Source organism: Cynocephalus volans, chromosome 14, assembly GCF_027409185.1.
Source record: "Cynocephalus volans isolate mCynVol1 chromosome 14, mCynVol1.pri, whole genome shotgun sequence".
Taxonomy (NCBI): domain Eukaryota; kingdom Metazoa; phylum Chordata; class Mammalia; order Dermoptera; family Cynocephalidae; genus Cynocephalus; species Cynocephalus volans.
In genome coordinates this window covers 50,617,240-50,638,506 of record NC_084473.1, presented here as the reverse complement: position 1 = coordinate 50,638,506, position 21,267 = coordinate 50,617,240, and the positions used below count along the sequence as shown (strand labels likewise).

At 33.5% G+C, this 21,267-nt stretch overlaps 1 protein-coding gene across 3 annotated transcripts in view; it reads left to right on the top strand.

The window, feature by feature from the left end:
- The window catches only part of PSME4 (proteasome activator subunit 4), an 86,664-nt gene that overhangs the window by 41,978 nt on the left and 23,419 nt on the right, over nucleotides 1-21,267 (top strand). For all 3 annotated transcript variants that reach the window (XM_063077580.1, XM_063077583.1, XM_063077581.1), the window contains exons 20-33: nucleotides 636-731; nucleotides 8,222-8,277; nucleotides 9,311-9,367; nucleotides 9,587-9,642; nucleotides 9,734-9,832; nucleotides 11,587-11,649; nucleotides 11,929-12,024; nucleotides 13,369-13,500; nucleotides 15,641-15,850; nucleotides 17,138-17,274; nucleotides 18,126-18,179; nucleotides 18,664-18,793; nucleotides 19,568-19,649; nucleotides 20,679-20,832. In XM_063077580.1, the coding sequence (XP_062933650.1) occupies nucleotides 636-731; nucleotides 8,222-8,277; nucleotides 9,311-9,367; nucleotides 9,587-9,642; nucleotides 9,734-9,832; nucleotides 11,587-11,649; nucleotides 11,929-12,024; nucleotides 13,369-13,500; nucleotides 15,641-15,850; nucleotides 17,138-17,274; nucleotides 18,126-18,179; nucleotides 18,664-18,793; nucleotides 19,568-19,649; nucleotides 20,679-20,832 (1,422 nt within the window). The remainder of the gene's footprint in view (nucleotides 1-635; nucleotides 732-8,221; nucleotides 8,278-9,310; nucleotides 9,368-9,586; nucleotides 9,643-9,733; nucleotides 9,833-11,586; nucleotides 11,650-11,928; nucleotides 12,025-13,368; nucleotides 13,501-15,640; nucleotides 15,851-17,137; nucleotides 17,275-18,125; nucleotides 18,180-18,663; nucleotides 18,794-19,567; nucleotides 19,650-20,678; nucleotides 20,833-21,267) is intronic.

Sequence of the window (21,267 nt, the reverse complement as noted above, 5' to 3'; positions counted from 1 at the left end):
AGAAATATCTATGAAATTATTTTTTTCTCTCCTATGGGCATTTTAACAAGAAATAGTTATTTGAAATTATTAGACATACAGTTTGAACCTTAGAAAGTTCCTAAAATAGTAGTAAGAAAATTAGTATGTGTCAAACACCAGAAATCTTGAATAAACAGATTCAGTAGAAAAAGGTTTGGAGGAACAAGAAATCAAACTGATTAATGTTGATTATATAGTACTCTAAACTGTTTTTGGAAGTAAATGTTTAGCTAGTTCCTTTTTTAAAAGATGGAGTAATCTGGAAGACCTCTATAGCACTATTTCCCCTTCATACCTTCATATTATTGTTGGGATCTTTGGTAAAGAGGTGATTAAATTCAGAAATACTTCACAAATGGCAGTCGATTAATTGTTGTTACTTGTGATTAGTTATTTCGAGCCTGTTTAAATGTAAGTGGTAGTATTAGCAATAAATATCTGTTTAATTACCCAATATAATTAAGTTGGTTAACTGGAGATGTTTGCCATTTCTTTTCTTTAATTTTCTATATCCTGACTTGATCAAGTTTTTGTACTTCACCCTAGACTCTAGAAGGCTTATTAAGTAGGGATTGAGTCTTCTAAAATTTGAAAATATCTTTTATCTTTTCTAGAGATGATATTCTACAGAGTCTGAGTATAGTGCACAACTGTTTAATTGGTTCAGGAAACCTCCTACCTCCATTGAAAGGAGAGCCAGTTACTAATTTGTAAGTAAAAATAACTGCTTTACTTATTTTACTATTTTGTCATTTGGCATGTATTTAAAGTCTTAGTCACTTAATGAGTTATTGGTTTTGTTACTGCTGTTGTTTCTCTGTCACTTTAATCTTTTTATTTGTCATTGTTAGGTCAGAAATACCTGAGGCACGATTAGGTCTCTAAACTTCTTAAAGGCTTTATTAGATTTTCATATGGTACTAGGATAGAGTAACTTTAGATATTAATCAGTCTAAAAATATCAGTGTGGAGATATTAAATTCATCTGTTAGCTTACTGAGTTAAGTAAAATAGATATTCTTTTAAAAAGAAAGAAAAATGCTTTATTTTGGTTTACAGTCAATGTTGATTTAGGATTTTGTAGCATTAAAAAAACCTTGTTTTTTAAAATAATTTCTTCAATGTTATTTGCTATGATTTTGAACTTTTTAGATCTGCCATTTGCTTTTATGATTTTAAGTGCTTTTCACAGTAGTGTTATTTTCAATATCTCAATTTAATCCATTGTTAGTACTACCATTTAAACTGATAAAATTGAGTTAGAATGAAATCAGCAATATGTAATAACTTTAGCTTAATAGCTTAATGATTAAGTAGATGCTAGTTTCAATACACTAAGATCATTTTTTTCAACATCAACATCTCATTACTGAGCAAGTTAATGAAAACCACATATAAATGAGTAAGTAACCCTCTTCTCCCCCCTGCAAACAAAAACATGAAGAGAAGGACTATTTGCTGATTTTGCAACAGAAATCTTAAAAAATTTTAAGGGAATGGTTTAAAATTTGGCTTACTTGTCTTTCCCATATTCTGTATAGTCATTGTTTGGAATCATACTTTTCTATATTTCCCACTTATCTCATACTAAAAACTGTTTATGGGCATTGAACTTTTCAGATTATTTTTTGGGTTTAAGAAGGAAAGGTAGGGTCATTTCAGGTAAGGAAATCTGTTTTAAATTTGCCTAGGAACTTGCTGAATTCTTTTTAAGGAACCTATGTTTTTCATCAATTTTACAGCTTTATATAAGAGCAATTTTACCAAAATTAATTTTTGTTAAGAGAGATCAATTTAAAACAGTATATAAAAGTGAGAAGCCTAAATGAATTGCTTTGATTTTCTCAGTGATCTTAATAATGTGTAATACAGTAAGAACCTGACCTTTTTATGGCACGCAAAAGGCTGTTTCAAACAAGGTTACTACTTGAGGTCTGCTTGAGTTTAGTAAATTGAGTTCTGCTTCAAGGTGTTGTCAGTGAGAATTGTGGTCGTTTAATCTAATAACTCCAGAGCAAAAGCATGCATCTTTCGTACTAGAAAATTTTTAATGTTGAGCGATCATTAGGATGCACTGCTGAAGGGTCAGCTAAGCAGGCTTAGAGGTTTACTTTGCAGTTCACATCAGCATGTAGCTCGATTTATACCATGTGCATTATAATAGTGAACTGAAGCAGAAGTCTTTATTTTTTGGAATAAATGTGCAACATGACAAAAGTTCCATGTATTTGGTTATTATAAAGCCAATTCAATTTTTATATAATGAAATGTATTTTCAGTAAGAAAAAGAATATATTATGACTAATTTCTGAATGCCATAGAATATAAATAGGTAGATTGCTGGTCTACATTACTATCCATTATAAATTATAAATTGATCCTATGTATCTTTTATAGGCTTTTCCCGGAAAAGTTGAAATGGGAAGATAAATTTAAACTGAAAAGTTGTGTTTTAGAATTTTCATGTTTAGCGTGAAAATTTACTGTAATAAAATAGAATCATGTAATATAAAAAATATACCCAATAATATAAATATATATTGTTTATGTATTTAAAAATAAAAATATAAAGTGTTTTCTTATATTTATAGTATATAATAATGAAACAAAACATTACAATTTTATTATTATTATTTTTAATTATTCTTACTTGAGAGAGTGTGGTACTTGTAACACCAAGGTCAAGGGTTTGGATACCTGTACTGGCCAGCTGCCCCCACTCCCCCCACCCCACCCCCAAAATTATTGGATAATACGTATTTTAGGGTTCTTTATACTTACATACGTTTATGCAGGATACTGGTTATAAAGTAGAATTAAGAATAAATGAGCAGCTCTTTGCCTTTGAATTGCCAAAAGATGGAGTTTATAGTCTTCCTTTGGCTTTTAAATAGTTTTTAATAGAATCCTTTCTAATTTATAACTGGTGTCACCATCATCTGAACTTTTATTTTGGCAAAGTGTGACTTTTTACATTTATTTCCTACGTGTAACATTTTGACTTTTTTGCAGATGGTAAATTAATTCTCACCAAAGTATCATAAAATAATAAAATAGCCTTTAAAATTTCTAAAATGCTTATCTAATATAGGTCAATTATTGTTAAAAATCTTCTAAATCTAAATTGATTTGAAAAAATTAATAAAAAATAATTTCAGTTGATGGTTCCATTGTTCTCTGATACGAAATCACACTGGGCAATGTGAAGAAAGAATATCTGTGGCATAATTCATGTAGATTTTCAACAGGTCAATTTGAAACTAGGAGAGGAAAAGAAAACTCTGACTTAATAGATTAGTTACTCCATAGGAAATAAAGGAAGCTATTCTAGATGGGGTAGAAAAGGAAACATAATTGGAATGAATGCTTTAGTGCAATGCCTAAGATGGCTTAGGAAGTATCTCTTGTTAATAACAAACAATTTGGCTGTGGTATTATAAGACATACATTTTCTGAAATACCAGACCAGTTTTTAGAAGCACATAGCAACTCAAATGATTCTTTTTAAAAATTTTTTCTTATGTAAGTCTTAATTATACAAAATATTCTAGCTGCTGTAATTTTTTTTTTTTTTTTTCTGGTCAGATTACTTAGTATTAAGTTTGCCTTGTGTTGCATGTCTTTTGGAAAACTGCAGTTATGAAAAACTAGAAGCTTAGTTTACTTCTGAGTTTTCCTGTAAAAAAATCTAACTTAGTTCCTAACAGAGTATATGGGATGGTTTTAAAATCTTATTGTTCAGGAAAATGGCTACTAAATGTGAAAACTTATTTTCTGTGCTTTATTATGAGAGACTGACAAAAAATAAAAAGTTAAGTTCTAAGTATAAAAGTAAATGATCTACCTAATAGTATCCACATTGTACTTTGGAGCCTTTAGCAATATAGGATTACTAAATATCTTGTACTTACTATAAACTTCGTATTTTCAAAGGATGGGTATAATAAGGTCCTTGAGGGTAATTAAAGGGTTTCTTTTTTGTTTTTTGTTTTAGTTTAGTACAGTTTAAAACTATTTGAATTTTTAACAGTTTTGTCAGATACCACGGGTTACTGAATTCTTAAAATAAAATCTGTTTTGTTCTTGGAACCTTTAGTTAACGTTTAAAGAGAAATATTTGTGGTATAGTTTATACTCCATTGTACCTTTATAGATGTGGAAGTTGGATTATATCTTTCCAGGGATGCAGGAATTTTTGACACTTGCCTTTAATCCTGAAATTGTCATTAATTTTTCCTTTTGTAGTTCACTATATAATACTTTTAGGTCTAACCAGCCATCATAGTATGCAAAAAAACTAACATCTAAAAAAACAGGGTTACTCAAGGTAGAGGAGTCATCATTTTTCATCTCAAAATATTTCTTCTTTACTTTGTGCCCCCTTTCCTCTGATAGAGCTGTTAAATCATTCTTAGGATCTCAGTTTTTACTAACTTTTCACTCAAAAAAATTCATACTTAAGGTCTAAGAATGAGACCATTTCATTGATATGTAAAAGGATGTATTGCTTATGCAATGAGGGGCAGGGCTAGCTAACCTCTCTTGGCACCTCCAGGAAACTACCCAGCTCTGCTGGGGGAGCTGCACACAGAAAAGGAAACAGTAACTACTCCACGGTGAGTAACCCTGTTTTCTCCTTATTTCACCTTCTGACTGTTTTCATTAATTTTTAAAAGCTTGTGTGTCAGACATGGAAATAGTTCCTATTTTCAGAGTTAATTTTAAATCTAGCAGTATGTAAGATTTCTCTTTATTTAGCAACTCTTTGTTCACATGGTAGAGTAAGAACCTGCTTTTCATTTGTATTTATAGCTGCTACTGATACCCTGGATTGAATTGGATAATACAACAGAAATAGGCCAATTGTCTCTTGTGAAACACTTGTACCTTGAAGGGGAAAAAATCTGTTAGTGGCATGGCTTTATGTTTTTTCTGTTTCTTTTTATTTGGGAGGGGAGGGATTATTGGAAATGAGAAAATGTCATACAACCTTATACAACAGAAGAATTTTATATTATTGTCTCCAGCTGTTTCATGACAATTCACCTAGTCTTTATTTGTATATTTGATTTATATTTTATATTTTGATTTTGTAGTCATTTCTTCCTTTTCCACCATCCTTTCTTTCCCACCAGTGATTATTTTCATAGTCCTACTCTAATCAGATCTAAAGATGGCCATCTAGTGGTACAAAAACATAGTTGTGTAAAGTTCATAGGTATTTTTTTAGTGGCACAAATATTTTAACACATTTTCTTATGTATTAGGTGGCCTGGTGTTATCTAGGAGCAATGAAGCCGATTCAACTTTATTATTATTGTATACATGGTATTATTTGCAATGTGTTGGAATTATTTTTCAGAATTGTATTTAGTTCCTGAGGTCAAATGATACTACTTTTTGTAAAATGAACCAGTGAATGAGTAGAATAAATTTCACATGGGGCAGGGGAGTGATGGTATTTGAGTTAAATTATAGATATTGCTACTATAGCTTTTAATCAGAATATAGATCTGTGAGTGTTGATTCACCGTGTCTGTTCAGCTAGGATTATGTGCATATCTGAAAGTTACCACAGTAGTTTTAAATATCGGAGAATAAAGCCCAAGCATGCCTATAACGTGGCCACAAAGAGATAAAACCATAAAGTCTTACTTAGGTAATGGATAGAGATTTCTTTTAGAAAATCATTCTCCTGAAGATCAGAAGAAATATTTACTGTAAATATTTAAACTTGCTGAGAAACATTTAGTGTAAACTGTCAGTTCAGTTGGAGTTTAATTTGTACATAAAAAGAGATTAAATTAAAACTGAATTTTAGATACATAAGCATAAAAGGAATCTGGTGGATAAGAGGAAATAAGTTAAAGCTGAAATATGTACTAACCAGATACCTTCCATATATATAGGAGATATGAAAGATGTGTTTTAATTCACATTTTAAAAGTAGAGTAAAAAGATAGCCATTTCTATTTAAATATATTAATATTTTAAAGCCTTCTACAGGGTTTTTTAGTCAGAAGTGATAGTTTTCAAGTTTTCTGATAAAGAAGTAATTCAAAGTGACACATGGATTTAAGAAATTAGCGTCAGACTCTTAGATGAAACTGGTTTTTAAATATGGTTGTAGTGTGATTGGTGTTGTTAGAGCCAGAAATGCATGCAATAAAAACACTTCAGTTCCCAAGTGATAGTTTTTTTTGATACTATGAAAATTGTGGAGAATAATTTACTATAGGGATTGGTTTTTTATCTTATTTATAAGAGTAAAGTGACAATAATTAAAATTTCATGCTTGATTCAATATTATATGATACTAGGTATGGACTGTGTTAGGTACAATTACATTTCTGCTTTAGAAAACTACTTATGTGTATAGCAGCAGTGGGGAGATATGTATTCTTACATGACAGCTCATGACAAGCACTTCCCATACTTTAACAGGGAAGGAAGGCAGTAACCCTCAACCTTTATCCTGTTACTGTTTGATCCTTGTGACTCTTCTCTATGGCAGTGAAATCTAATTTCAGTAGAGTCTTGAGGTTCATTGAAAAGGAATCTGATTTGATGTTTTACTAACTAGATTTTGGATACTTTTTTTCTATCATATACTCAAGTTTGAAAGCTCTTACTAAAGGTCAAAACTTTATAGAATGAAAACCAAATTTTAAGAGGAGTTTGAACTTGAAAGTCTCTGAAAAAGCAAATTAGCACTTTATGTTAAAATATCGAGCTTTGGAGTTAGTGAAAAAGAAGCCATTCTTTGTTTATATTCTGTAGGTTTGGTTCTGAAACTTGTTATTTGTTGTTATTGCTGTTATTTGAGGCTCTGGATTGTGGCAAGATAAATACTAGATATAAATATTAGATAAATACTAGAATTCATAACTGTCAAATGTTAAGGTAGAGATAACTCATTTAATTCAACTATTGGGGTGTATACAAAATAGTTGGAGGTATGTTGATTTAAAAATAGTGTTTTCTGGGCCGACCCCGTGGCGCACTCGGGAGAGTGCGGCGCTGGGAGCGCAGCGGCGCTCCTGCCGTGGGTTCGGATCCTATATAGGGATGGCTGGTGTGCTCACTGGCTGAGCGCGGTGCGGCCGGTCACAAAAAGACAAAACAAAAAGTGTTTTCTTCATTACAAGTGCTGTGCAGTTCATCAGTGATGAGTACTACTACTAAAAAATTTCCTTTTTTTTTTTTTTTAAAAGATGACCGGTAAGGGGATCTTAACCCTTGACTTGGTATTGTCAGGACCACGCTCACCCAGTGAGCTAACCGGCCATCCCTATATGGGATCCTATCCCACGGCCTTGGTGTTATCAGCACCACACTCTCCCGAGTGAGCCACGGGCCGGCCCTAAAATTTCCGTTTATTAATTCGCCAGTATTAGACATCTTTACCCCATGTTTCCTTGGCATTCGTGCCTCTATTCCTCCTTAGATAGTATCATCTCTTTGTTTTAAAAAAGTTGTTGAATCTCATATTTTGAAATAAAATGTTGAAAATTGAAGTATACTTTCTATTGAAGAACATTTAGATTTCAGATATATAGATTGATATTTTAAAATCTGTTTTTGCATACTTAAAAAATGACTTTTAACTGTTTAATAAATTTAACTAGGTGGGTTTGGTTTGTTAACATAATTCTTTGTGGCAGATCTTTCATTAGGAAATGCAGTTTTTTCACATCTGAGTTTCTTCAAAAGGAGAGCATTTTACTGCAAATGTTAGAGATCCAGTTGGGTGCTTTTAAGAGGAAGGGTAATGATTATCTAAAGAAGCTTGTCGGCTATACTATGCTTCAGTAAAATTTGATTGTGAGTTTTAACCATTACTATACCATTATGAAGCTGACTTTTCTTTTTATAAATGTATAAATATTTATCATCAGATTTATTCTTTTACATTTGAATATTGAATAGAAATTATGTTCCTTTGGAAGGCGAATTTTTCCTCTGAAGTTACTAAGTTAACATTTTCTTTAAGATAAATAATATGGTTCTTACCGAAACAGATAGCATTAATCTTCAGAAGGATAGAATAAAGAATTGAGGTACTGAAGATGGAAAATCTGTGTTTGTTTAAAGAGCATTTATCTCTGTTTTAACTTAAACATTCTTGCAATGAGACTTTTTCCTTTAATCCTTCATATTGGTATTATTAATAAATGCAAGCACTCTTGTTTTTATACAGGGTACCAAGTATGGTGTCCTTGGAAGAGACAAAGTTGTATACTGGACTCGAATATGGTATGTGAATCCTAATCTGAGTAAATCTGTGTAGATTATTTTTGTCAATTACTCTACAAGGGTTAAAGTGGAATAGTTTTGTAGTTATGATTTTCCTAGTTTCTTTTTGATATATAAAATGAATATTAATTATATAATAGTCATTTTTGCTTGTTCTGGAGATACTGGAAAATTACTATATAAAGAATAGCCAATAAAAGATAGTAATTGGGTTAGTAAATCAATATTGGAGTGCTTTTTATGTGCAGAGTCAGACTGTCATAGTCATAATGTTCATCTACGTTTAGAATTCTTTTAAGACTAATATACTTGATGTCAGTGGGAATATTGTGACCCTTATATTCTAATGATCTTTGTATCTTTTTATTACAGTGAGTTAAATTTTATATTAATATTTATATAAAACATTTCATTGTGTTAATTTGATGTTCTAAATCTGACATTAATAGAAATTTAGCACACTTCCTCAATCCTGGATTAACACTAGAGTTACTTATATAAATTGCTAAAGTGTAATTGTTTGCTTGATTTGGGTCACCCATAACCAGTTAGAGAATCCCATGTATTTGTGGGCTCTAGTTAGTGACTAGAGCCTTTGAAATATTGGTAAAGATGGTTTTTCTCTCTTTCTCCTTTCCTTTCCCCACCTTCCTGTCCAATAAAATTTTATAAGCAGGTCATTTTTAAATATGGAGGTCCCCTCCCCCAAAAGATGACCGGTAAGGGGATCTTAACCCTTGACTTGGTGTTGTCAGCACCATGCTCACCCAGTGAGATAACCGGCCATCCCTATATGGGATCCGAACCCGGGGCCTTGGTGTTATCAGCACCACACTCTCCCGAGTGAGCCACTGACCGGCCCTTAAATATGGAGGTTTTATAAGTGATTCTCTTTCATGCCTAGCCACTAATCCAACTGTGATAAAGGGAGACACATTTGGAATTTTTCCAGGATCACTTTTTGACATAAGCTAAACCTCAATAGTCTGAAGAGCATTTGGTGTCTAAAATGCCTTTCTTATTTTTTAAATAGATCTATCCAGAGAGAACCACCGAGAAGCAATTGCTAGGGTCATAAGGAAACTTCTTAGTAAGTACATATGCACATTTAACTTATTTGCACTAATAAGTATTTAGGAATTTCATTCTATAGCTTACGTGTTTTTATCTAACATTTTTATTGCAAATGGTGAGAATATCAGGCAGTGGTTTTTTTTTCCTTAACAAATGGATATTTGGCTAATGGATAGGGATTCTTACAGTAATTCAAAATATTTTAACCAAAATCATTATTCATCTCTCATTATAGAGTACATACTTGAAAATTCGGAAGATGATACGAAGTCATTGTTTCTTATCATAAAGGTACAATTATCGTTTAATAATTGTATAACTATTAATGTGATGAGGCTTCACTTGGTGACTTGTAGATAAAATTTGAAATTCTTTGACACAGATTATTGGAGACCTCTTGCAATTCCAAGGATCTCACAAACATGAATTTGACTCCCGATGGAAAAGCTTTAACTTAGTAAAGAAATCAATGGAAAATCGGGTCAGTATTTTCACCTAAAAGTATGTATTGATTTTTTAAAAAGATGTATAGTAACCTCCTGATTTGGGGATTATTCAGCATATGGAGGAAGTTTCCTTATAAGTAAAAATAGTAGATTTTAAAATATTATATAAAGGCTAAAACATCATGGTATAAATCAAATGAGTCCTAGAAAAAATGTGTTTTCCTTTTGTAAAATCTTCGGTCTGTTTCCATGATTGTGTCTGAACTCTCAATGGGAACTTGGACAACAGCATTTAGGCTGCGTTGTAAGAACTTGAAGGAATAGAAAATAGGAGGAATTGTCCACAGGCATGAATTTACAGCATCACGCTTTATGTAAATCTGAGAAAAATATATTTTGCCTTATATTTGTTCTCTAGTGTAAGTCAGTAAAAGTTTCTCTGGGAGCAAGGAAGAAAGAGTAGCCAAGTAAGCCAGGAGATGTTCATAGCAGTGTTCTTCTACAGGAGATTTTTGCTGAAATTGAGTCTAAAAGGGTTGTATGAGTTAACTGTTTATACAAGGGTGCTCGATATTTTAGACAGAGGGAATGGCATGTAAGAGGGCAGGGAGATGCAAAAACGTAGCATGCTTTAGGGGACAGTGACTGTAGGGAAGAGTGGTAGGAGGTAAATTAGGTTCTTTATAGTTTTGTTTGTCACGAGAAAGTGCTTCATTTTGGGGTTTTTTTGTTTTTGTTTTTGTTTTTTTTTTGCTTTTTGTTTTTTGTTTATCATGTATTTTTTTGGTGGCTGGCTGGTATAGGGGATCAAGCCCTAGACCTTTGTGTTATCAGCACCACAGTCTAACCAACTGAACTAACTGGCCAACCCTGGTGCTTCAGTTTTATTTTCAGCAGTGGGGAAGCCATGAAACTGTCTTAAGTAGATCTGATTTGAATATTGTAATAATCAATATTAAGTTCACTAAATATTGAGAAGCTCTGCCACCACTGTGAAAAATCAGTACTAACAGATTGAGACTGGAAGCAGTTAAACTATTACTACAGTCCAGGTGAAAAAACACCACCTGAATCAAGTCACTGGTATTAGAATGGAGATAAGGTGTTTTGAAAAAGGTGGAATTGTGGGAACTTGATGACTAAGGAGATAAAGATGTGAAAAAGGAATAAGAGTCTTTGTGTTCCAGATAGCTGCCTCTGGTGACTAGTTAGAAGATTATGTGGATAAAACCTTAAAAAAAAAAAGAAAAAAAAACTTAAATGATAATTTTTAGAGATATAAAAGATATTGTTATATTCTGGAGTAAACATATATGATTACCCTGAAAGCCTATTTATAAGTGTTAACAGAGCCAAGCTGTTTTTGTATGTTTAGTATTTAACTGAATAAGGACCACCTCTATTGGTCTCTCATGCATGGTCCATTAATAAACTGTCAGAGAAAAACAGGGTGTTGGATGGGCCATTTAAAAGGAGGATATTTCTTCTATTAGTCATTAAAGTAATTGAGGTAGTATATTTTAATGTAAGTCTGCCAGCTTTAGAATGAATGCAATACCACCATCACTCATCAGCCTAATATGGGCCTCATTTTTTTTGGCGGTTGGCTGGTATGGGGATCTGAACCTTCAACCTTGGTGTTACAAGGCTGTGTTCTAACCAACTGAACCAACCAGGCTGCCCTACCATGGGCCTTTTTTGAACTAATTTTTTATTAAGGGATTCAGAGGAATCCATTATTGAGATTATTTATGAAAAATATTAAAGTGTTTGCTACTTTGTTTTCCAGCTCCATGGGAAAAAACAGCATATCAGAGCACTATTGATTGACAGAGTAATGTTGCAGCATGAGGTAAATATCTTTTTCAATCAAGGTGACTTTTTTTTTTTTTTTTTTTTAAAGATGACCGGTAAGGGGATCTTAACCCTTGACTTGGTGGTGTCAGCACCACACTCACCCAGTGAGCTAACTAGCCACCCCTATATGGGATCTGAACCCCTGGCCTTGGTGTTATCTGACTTTTTAAAATGCCAGTTTTCCAGATGAATATTTAGTTATTTGTGTTTTTCCTAATTAAATTAATTTTTAGTAAACACTTCGAGATTTGATTTGCATTGTTTTTTTTCTTAGCTGAGAACACTAACTGTTGAGGGTTGTGAATACAAAAAGATACATCAAGATATGATCAGAGATCTTCTTCGTTTATCTACAAGTTCGTATAGTCAGGTAAGGCTTAACCAAGTACTCTGCCCTTCCCCACCCTACCTTTTTTTTTTTTTTTTTTTTAAAAAAAAGATGACCGGTAAGGGGATCTCAACCCTTGGCTTGGTGTTGTCAGCACCACGCTCAGCCAGTGAGTCAACCAGCCATCCCTATATAGGATCCGAACCCGCGGCCTTGGTGTTCTCAGCACCACACTCTCCCGAGTGAGCCACAGGCCAGCCCCCCACCCTACCTTTTTATTACATGAAATCTGAATATCCCCATTTTAACAAGGAAGTTTAAATAATTTTTCCATAGTTCACACAGCTAGGAAATAAGAAAAAGCTAGACCCTCTTAACTCATATTGGCATAGAAAACACCTTTCAAGTTGCAAATATATTCAAGCTAATTTTGCTAGTCTTTTTAAATAATGTTTGATTTTGCTGTTTGTAATTGCTTCTTAAAAAATTGCTTTCTTTAATTTAAAGTTGAAAGAGAGTGCTACCATGATGTTGCTGCCACTTTATTAAATCAGATTTTGAAGGCCAGTCTGTGAAGGCCATATAATTCCTACTAGGCATTATGCTTGGGTTTCAGGAAGCTGCTACCATGTGAATTGGGGGTGGGGTGGGGTGGGAATCTGTCCTTTAAGGTAGCATAGGACCAGAAGATTAAAACCAATCACAGAGTAATGGCAAAAGTAAGATATTCATGTATATCCAAATATTCTATTTTTGTAAAATAATGTAAACTAGGCAACTAGTCTCTAATCCAGAGATTCTTACTAAAGTAATGTTTAAAAGAGTATGAAATATGTACAATGTGTCGCTTTAACTGTAATCAGTTATTATCCATTACTGTTTAACTAGTTCATAGGCTGTAAATTTACTGAGTCTTTTCTTTGGGTTCAAAATATGGGAGGTATCCTCAAGGTTCGCATTGAAAAGTTTTAAGTTGTTCTGTGTTTCTTCTACTCATTTAAGTTCCTCCTAAAAAAAATCTGATTTTTCTTGTGTAGATAGGAGTCAGAAAATCTGACTCTTCTCATCAAGAATAATTCAGAGTAAAAAGATTAGTAGTCTGCTGATTATGTTTAGCTATGTTATTAAACAAATGTATATCCAGTCTCTCCTTTATCAAAAATATTTAAACCAATTAAACCGTGAATGTCATTGATGGCAATGTATTTTCCCTTTGATGTTAAAGATAATCATTTACTAGTTTTTTAGGGCATGTGCTTTAGTACATTTTTCTGTTAATTAGAAAACATAAATTATCATCACTTTGTTATTGATAATTCATTTAGAAATTTGTTGTAGTACATCTACCATTTAATAAAAGACCTTTTTTAATAATACTTTCTTTAGGTCAGAAATAAGGCTCAACAAACATTTTTTGCTGCCTTGGGAGCGTATAACTTCTGTTGCAGAGATATCATTCCCTTAGTTTTGGAGTTCTTACGGCCCAGCAGACCAGATGTCACACAACAACAGTTCAAGGTATAGGTTTTTTCATTTTGTTTTACTATGAGAATTTTTAAACATACAGAAGAATTGAAAGAATTCTATAGTAAACATCCACATATCCACCTTTTGGATTCTATATTTAAAATTGTTCTGTATTTGCTTCATCACCTCTGTCCATCTTTTTTTTTTTTTTGGTTAACATATTTCAGAGTAAGTTGAAGATATCAGTACAATTCACCTTTAAACAAGTACAGTCTTTTTTCCTCCCTAGTTATTTACTTATTTACCTATTTTTGTGATCAGTGTTAAGATGGAGAAAATATAGGATTTTTTTCAGCAGACTTCTCTGAAGAGAAGAGTTGTTTAAGTTGAGCATTAGTGGCTGAGTAGCCTGGCTGGCCTGTGGGAGAGGTGAATGAAAGATCAAAAGTTTAGAGTAGCATGAGCAGCAAGAAGGAGGAGCCTGTGACAGGAAGAAACATGGTAAGTTTGAGCAACTGAGTGAAAACTTATGTGATTAGAGCAGAGAAGGAAGGAAATGACACAAGATAAGGCAAAAAATACATTCCATAGGGATGCAGTAAAGGTAAGATATGATTACCTGTACCACCAGATAGACAGAAATGGATTGATTGAGAGAGATTTAGGAGAGAGAATAGGTAGGACTTGGCGATTGAATATGAGGGGCCTGAAAAAAGGAGGTATCAAAATTACTAAGCATTTGGATTGTACAACTGGTTATTGGGTGCATCAGAGAGAGAGAACAGGGAGAACAGATGATGAATTAATTTGTTTGGGCAAGTTTAGTTTGAAATGGTTCCAATAAACTGTGGCAACGTCAAGAAGGCAGTTAGACATCTGAATTTAAAGAACCATTTCTGTGTATGTTGATGATAATTGAAATCTGTGGGCATGGGTAACAGAGTCTAGGAGGAGAGAGAGAAGGGGACCAAGGGTTACGTGTTGAGAAACTCCTTTAGAAACTAAGTGTAAGAGCTGACTGAGATGGGAGAGGTCAGAAAGGTATCAAGAAATGAGGAAGAATCACAGAAGGCTAGTAGAGATCTTTCCAGAATGAAGACTCAATAAGCAATGTCTCTTGCTTTCTGGAGAGTGTTAAGATGAGCACTAAACATGTTCCTTGTAGTTAGTTTGTAAGACAGAGGTCAACAAACTATAGCCCAGGCTCAGGTGCTTGCTTTTGTAAATAAAGTTTTATGGGAACACAACAATGTCCATTCCTTTATGTATCGTATATGACTGCTTTCGTGCTGCAGTGGCAGAGATGAGTAGTTGAGGCAGAGACCAAATGGCCTACTATTTACTTTCTAGCCCTTTATGGGAAAAGTTTGCTAACCCCTGATGTAGATGTATAAATCAAGAGTGTTGTAGAAGGTCTAACTCGTTGGATGGTATGTTGTTGACCATATTGAGAGCAGTTTAAATGGACAAAATCAGAGAGGTCAAGTAAGATCAAAATTGAAAAACACCTATTAGGTCAACAAAATTGAGGTTACCAGTGATCTTATGGAGAAGCTGTAGAGAGGAGTGGAGTACAGGGTGGGTAAGAAGCGAGACTGGAATCAAGTTAGGGTGAATATTTGTAAATAACAAGATGTTTTAATACTAATAGTCCTTTTTTATGAAAAAGGGGTACTTTAGAAAGGGTTCCTGCTGTTATCAGAATCATTCTAATAATTGGACTTTTATAAGTAAAAAGTACATAGTAAAATTAAGGAACCTGGTTTGTATACACTTAGTAAAATATTCAGCAACCAGGTGCTAACTACTGTTTAATAAGTGATATCAAACATTGTGATCTCAGATACTAAGAGTGGCACATTTCATGGCCTTTACAATGTGGTAGAAGAAAATTAGAATGGAATCTATGTTCTTAGAAACATGCTTACATTTCTGTATTATCTTATTAACCATTCTTTGAGCAAACCCCTCTATTAAATGACTTAAAGAAAATATTAACGGATGACAATTAAATGTCTTGTTCAAGTTTCTAAAAGTAACATGTTAAATGTGTGAGCCTGTTTTTCTAAGCAACATCAAGCATTTAAGTAATCAATGTAAATTTAAAAACAACATGTAAGTGCATTGAGTACACCTAAATGATGCCTCTTATTTCCCATACAAATTTTTTTTTTTTTTTTTTTCCCTGCAGGGTGCTTTGTATTGTCTCCTTGGAAATCACAGTGGTGTGTGCTTGGCAAACCTTCATGATTGGGACTGCATTGTACAGACTTGGCCAGCAATTGTTTCTTCAGGGCTTAGCCAAGCAATGTCCCTGGAAAAGCCATCAATAGTGAGACTATTTGATGATCTTGCAGAAAAGATTCATAGGCAATATGAAACAATTGGCTTGGACTTCACAGTAAGCAAAACCATTTTTTCATTCAAATTTTAGTGGAAATACTGCCTTGTTAAAATACATTTTATTTAGGCCGGCCCGTGGCTCACTCGGTAGAGTGTGGTGCTGATAACACCAAGGCCACGGGTTCGGATCCTTTTTTTTAAAAAAAAAAAAAAAAAAAAAAAACATTTTATTTTTCTTATCTTTTCTTTATTTTTTTGACGGTTGGCCCATTCATGGATCTGAGCCCTTGACCTTGGTATATCAGCATCATGCTCTAACCAAGTGAGCTAACCAACCAGCCCTCTTATCCTTTTTTCAGTAATAATATACTTGGCATTTGATTCTAACATTTTATTAAAAAAGCATTTGTTTTCTGTTTCCTTTTTGTACTTTTAATGATCATTACTGTAGATAATAGGGTAGAATAGCAAATTGCAACATGGCTGAGCAAGAGCCAAGTCATTTTCTACCAAGAGGCTACAAAGGGTTATTACATTGTTGTATTTACCATTATTCCATGTGTGTGATGACTTCATTTTTCAAAGAGTTTGATTATATTTTAGGAGGTTAGCCACAGTAGCCAAAGTCACAAAAGATTGACTGCTGGGTTCATAATTTATAGTGAAGAAAATTAAAGTGGGATGATTTGAGAAATGAAAGAGTAAAGAATATAAGATTCAGTGGTGCTCAAGTAGACAGATGTAGCAGATCATCTAAGAATTTTCAAATGCATATTCACACCCCACCAGAATACGGGGATGGGTAAAAGAGGAGTGAGTGTGGTTACTCATCCTCTTTCTTAAAATGATTATGGTTGACATCCCTCCCCGGGTTAAAAACCATTGCTTTTAAATGTATTCTTTTTAATAAAACAAGTCTTGACATTGCAACTGTTGTTAGATTATGCTTTCTTTTTTTAAAAAAAATTAAATTGAAATGTAATTCACAAACAACAAAATTCACCCTTTTAACATGTACAGTTGTATACCTATATATTCACAATAGTGTATTCACAGGATGGTGTAATCATTACCACTCTAATTCCAGAACACTTTCATCACCCAAAAAGAAGTCCTGTACCCAAGAGCAATCACTTCCCATTCCCCCACATCCCTAATCCCTGGAAACCACTAGTCTACTTTCTCTGTGAATTTGTCCATTATTAGGCACTTCTGTAAATCGATCATAAAATATTTGGCCGTTTGTGCATGGCTTCTTTAACTTAGCATAACGTTTTCAAGATTCATCATGTTGTAGTGTGTATCAGAACTTAATTTTTTTCCATGCTTTTTTCTTTTTAATAAGATTCCAAAGTCTTGTGTTGCAATAGCAGAATTACTTCAGCAGTCAAAAAATCCCTCTGTCAACCAGATAAATCTTAGCCAAGAAACAATTAAAGAAGGACTTCAACGACAACAGGAAAAGAATGCTGATGCCCTAAGGTAATTGATGAATAGTCTGCTAATACAGATAACATTATAAATAGTAGGTTTTAAATATTTCTAAAGTATAGATCACCACAGCTACTTGCTGATTTTTACACATTGACTTCTGAAAAAAATATGAAAAAGTTGGGAGGTCATTATTGCAAATATCCCTAATTTTAACTTTTAGCTATGGAGGTAGAAAACACCATCTTAAAAATAAAGTTATTTTAATGTGGAATCTTTTTTTCAATGTGAATTCTCTTTGATTTTTTTAGATAGTAATATTTCAGAGACAGCATACTTGGTACACATATCAGTCATTAAATCCTAAATTCAAGTTCAACACACATACTGCTTCATAGCTCTTCTAATAATTACTTTTTGATTAAATTTGGTATTAGTATATTAGTATATTGTTGCTGGATTCTTGGTACCAAAGCACTTGAGTGTTTCAGTGATTTTGTGATTTTTATCTTTGCCTTATAATTCATATATGAATATGCCTACTTATTGTTTTCCAAAATGTCTTTATAAATAATAAACTCTCATAGCCTACCTAATGTATTTCAGATATCTGCTATACTGTATAGATAGATCACCCCTAACTAACTGATTACTACTTATAAACCTTTTTGAATGCCCACCCAGAAACAGTTCAGTTGTTCTTTGCACCTAGCCCTTCATATTCTTCTCCCTGCATCTCTGTTTATATACCTACTTTCACTCTGGCTTGGTTCTCATCAGTCTTTTGATAAGAAGTAGGAGGAGGGTGAATTTGGCCAGAATCTGAACTTATGTTACATTATTTGAAGTTCATGTTAATATTATAGTAAATCAACACCTCACCTCAATTTTTTTTTTTAAAGGAACTATGAAAATTTGGTAAACGCTTTGCTAGATGGTGTGGAGCAAAGAAATCTGTAAGTGCAAAAAACTTTTTTTTTAAAGATGACCGGTAAGGGGATCTTAACCATTGACTTGGTGTTGTCAGCACCACACTCTCCCAAGTGAGCTAACCGGCCATCCCTATATAGGGATCTGAACGCGTGGCCTTGGTGTTATCAGCACCACACTCTCCCAAGGGAGCCACAGGCTGGTCCTGTGCAAAATTTTTTTTGATTCTCAAGGCACTTATCTTAAGTACTATTGGGGTTTTCTACATGGAAGGCCATGCATGACTGTGTCACAAAAAATTATACTCTGATTTGTGTATTCTATTAGAAGATGACTAAGAGGTAAAGAGATAGAGGGGAAGTTTGGGGTTAATGATAGGAGCAGCGTTCTTCAATAGACCTATTTTAATTCTTGACAGACTTAAAATCATAATATGTTTCATATATTGATTTTTTTTTTTAAGTGGCTTTATGAGTGATGTGCTTTGTGATTTTTCTCCCCACTGTTAAGGCCCTGGAAATTTGAACATATAGGCATTGGGCTTCTGTCTCTACTCTTGAGAGATGACCGAGTGTTGCCTCTTCGTGCCATAAGGTTTTTTGTTGAGAATCTCAACCATGATGCAATCGTAGTTCGAAAGGTAGATACTTTATTTTAGTTATGATCTTGGTTATAAGAATATTTACCTCATCTGAAGTCTTTAAGTTCTTCACAAACAATACACACTTATTAAATATCTTTATGTGTATTGATTTGGAATCTCCCCCTATTGCTTCTGAGATAATAATTTATCTAACAAATATATGAGGACACATTTAGTCACTGAGCATTTCAGCACTGAGCTGTAGCAGGGAATAAGTACAAGGGTACTTCACAAAGTTCATGGAGAAGTAAAATTGAAAGACAATACGAATTTTTCCATGTACTCCATTTTGGGGAGTACACTTGTATATAGGCTATGGGAAAGATTGACTTTGAAAAATTAGAAAATTAGGCATTCATTGTTCCAGGAGGGGAAAGAAATCTGAAGGTACAGCTTTTTGTTTTTATTCTCAAAGTACTAGAGGTGAGGTACAAGGGAGTTAACGGTGGGACACTGGCCTAGCCTAGTGCATTGGAGAAAAACTCTTTAAAAAACCCATAGGCTAAGATTTGAAGAATGAGTAGGTATTGGTTTAACAAAGAAAGGGTCAGAATTTTCTAGGCAACAAAACTAGCATGGGTGAAGGTTCAAGAATAAGAACTGCAAATGACTCATTCCAAGTCAGATTTAGTACTCACATGGCTATACCACCAGACGTCAATGGGTGAGGTGTTTCCAAAAGAAACAAAATCCTGCTTCTGCTTTGAGTAAAGCAGGCAACGATTTAAGAGATTTAAAACTTTTGATAGACGTACCTTACCTGTTTTCTAGATGGCTATCTCAGCTGTTGCTGGTATTCTCAAACAGCTAAAAAGAACCCACAAAAAGCTGACCATCAACCCCTATGAAATCAGTAAGTAAATAATAGTGCTTTTCCATAAAGCTCAGAAAATTTCCCTGAAATGTGTAAATTATATTTCTTGATCTCAAATGTTTATTGATATTAACACAAAGTATGAAATAATGTTATGAAGGAAACAGTTGCTTAGTAAAAACTAGTTATAAAAAGTGTTTACAAAAATAGATTGACTCTTTATATTTTCATAATACATGTACCTTTTGCACACTTTGGGCAAACATGTCATCTATTTTATGTCATATTATCTCACCCACTAAGCAATTATACTGGTTATTTATCAACTATATTTCCAAGACTTAAAATACCATTATCAGTTAAGTGTTTCTCTCTGGGGGGTTGGATTATGGACAATGTTAATTTTCTTCTTTATACCTTACTGTATTATCAAAATTTTTCAAGAGAAAAAAACATTTTTTTCTGGTCTATGATGCAGTCGAGGATTAAAACATTGCATTTAGTTGTCCTGTATGTTTAGTCTCCTTTAAATGCAGTGTTTAAACCTGGATTGAATTGTAGACCAGAAAAAAAAGTATATAATTTAATTTTGTTTTCTTTTGATATAAAGGACATTCAGTGGGTCAGTTGGCAAAATTTAAGTAAGGTCTGTTGGTGAAATAATAGTACAGTATCAATGTTAACTTTTTGATTTTGAGAATTGTGTTTTGGTTATATAAAAGAATGTTCTTATTTATAGGAAATACACACTGAAATACCTGGGGGTAAAGGGACATTATGTCTACAGTTGACACTCAAATGGTTTCGATAAACAAGTGTGAAGTATGTATCATACTTGATTTTCTCCTCCCAAGTAACTATCCCATCACCATTTAGTGGATAATCTCATCTTTTCCTCTCTGGTTTGAAATGCTCCCTTAATTGCTCATAAATATGTGTTCTTTTGTTGAGAGAATTTTAATAGCATCTTGTTATGAAGACAAAGATACAGTAGTGTTGATTGAAAGTTGAGAATAATTGTTGGATGAATGTTTTAAAATTCAGCAAGTGTGATTGTCTTTTCCCTAGGTGGATATCCTAAACCCACCCAAATTCTTGCTGGTGATAGGCCTGATAACCATTGGTTGCACTATGATAGCAAAAGTATACCAAGAACTAAAAAAGAATGGGAGTCAAGTTGCTTTGTGGAAAAAACTCACTGGGGTTACTACACCTGGCCAAAGTAAGTTGTAGCTTACTGTGCACCTTATCATTAAACAGCTTTATCATATTTGGATTCCTGGGGAGGCACTTGAAGTTTTTTTCCTTTTCCCTGTTCCTCTCTTTCTTTTGCTCCTGCCAATGCTATGCCTCATTCCTGCCTCTTTTCTTTTACTAAAACCCTTAGCCTTTCTTAATACCACCATATGGCTAAAGAGGTTGTTAATAGCTGCTCTAAATTATATTCCTACCTATTAATAATACACATGCCTAAAGTAGCCAGAGAAATATTTGTCAGTCATTGTTGGCTCCAATAATTTATGTCATTAGGACACAGTGATCTGATAAATTTTTAAGGCCGAGACTGTGAATCGATTGTACTTGTATCCCCATGCTTAGCATTTAGTTAGAGTTCATTAAAAGTGCCTTGTAATGCTTTCTATCCGTAAAGCTCTAA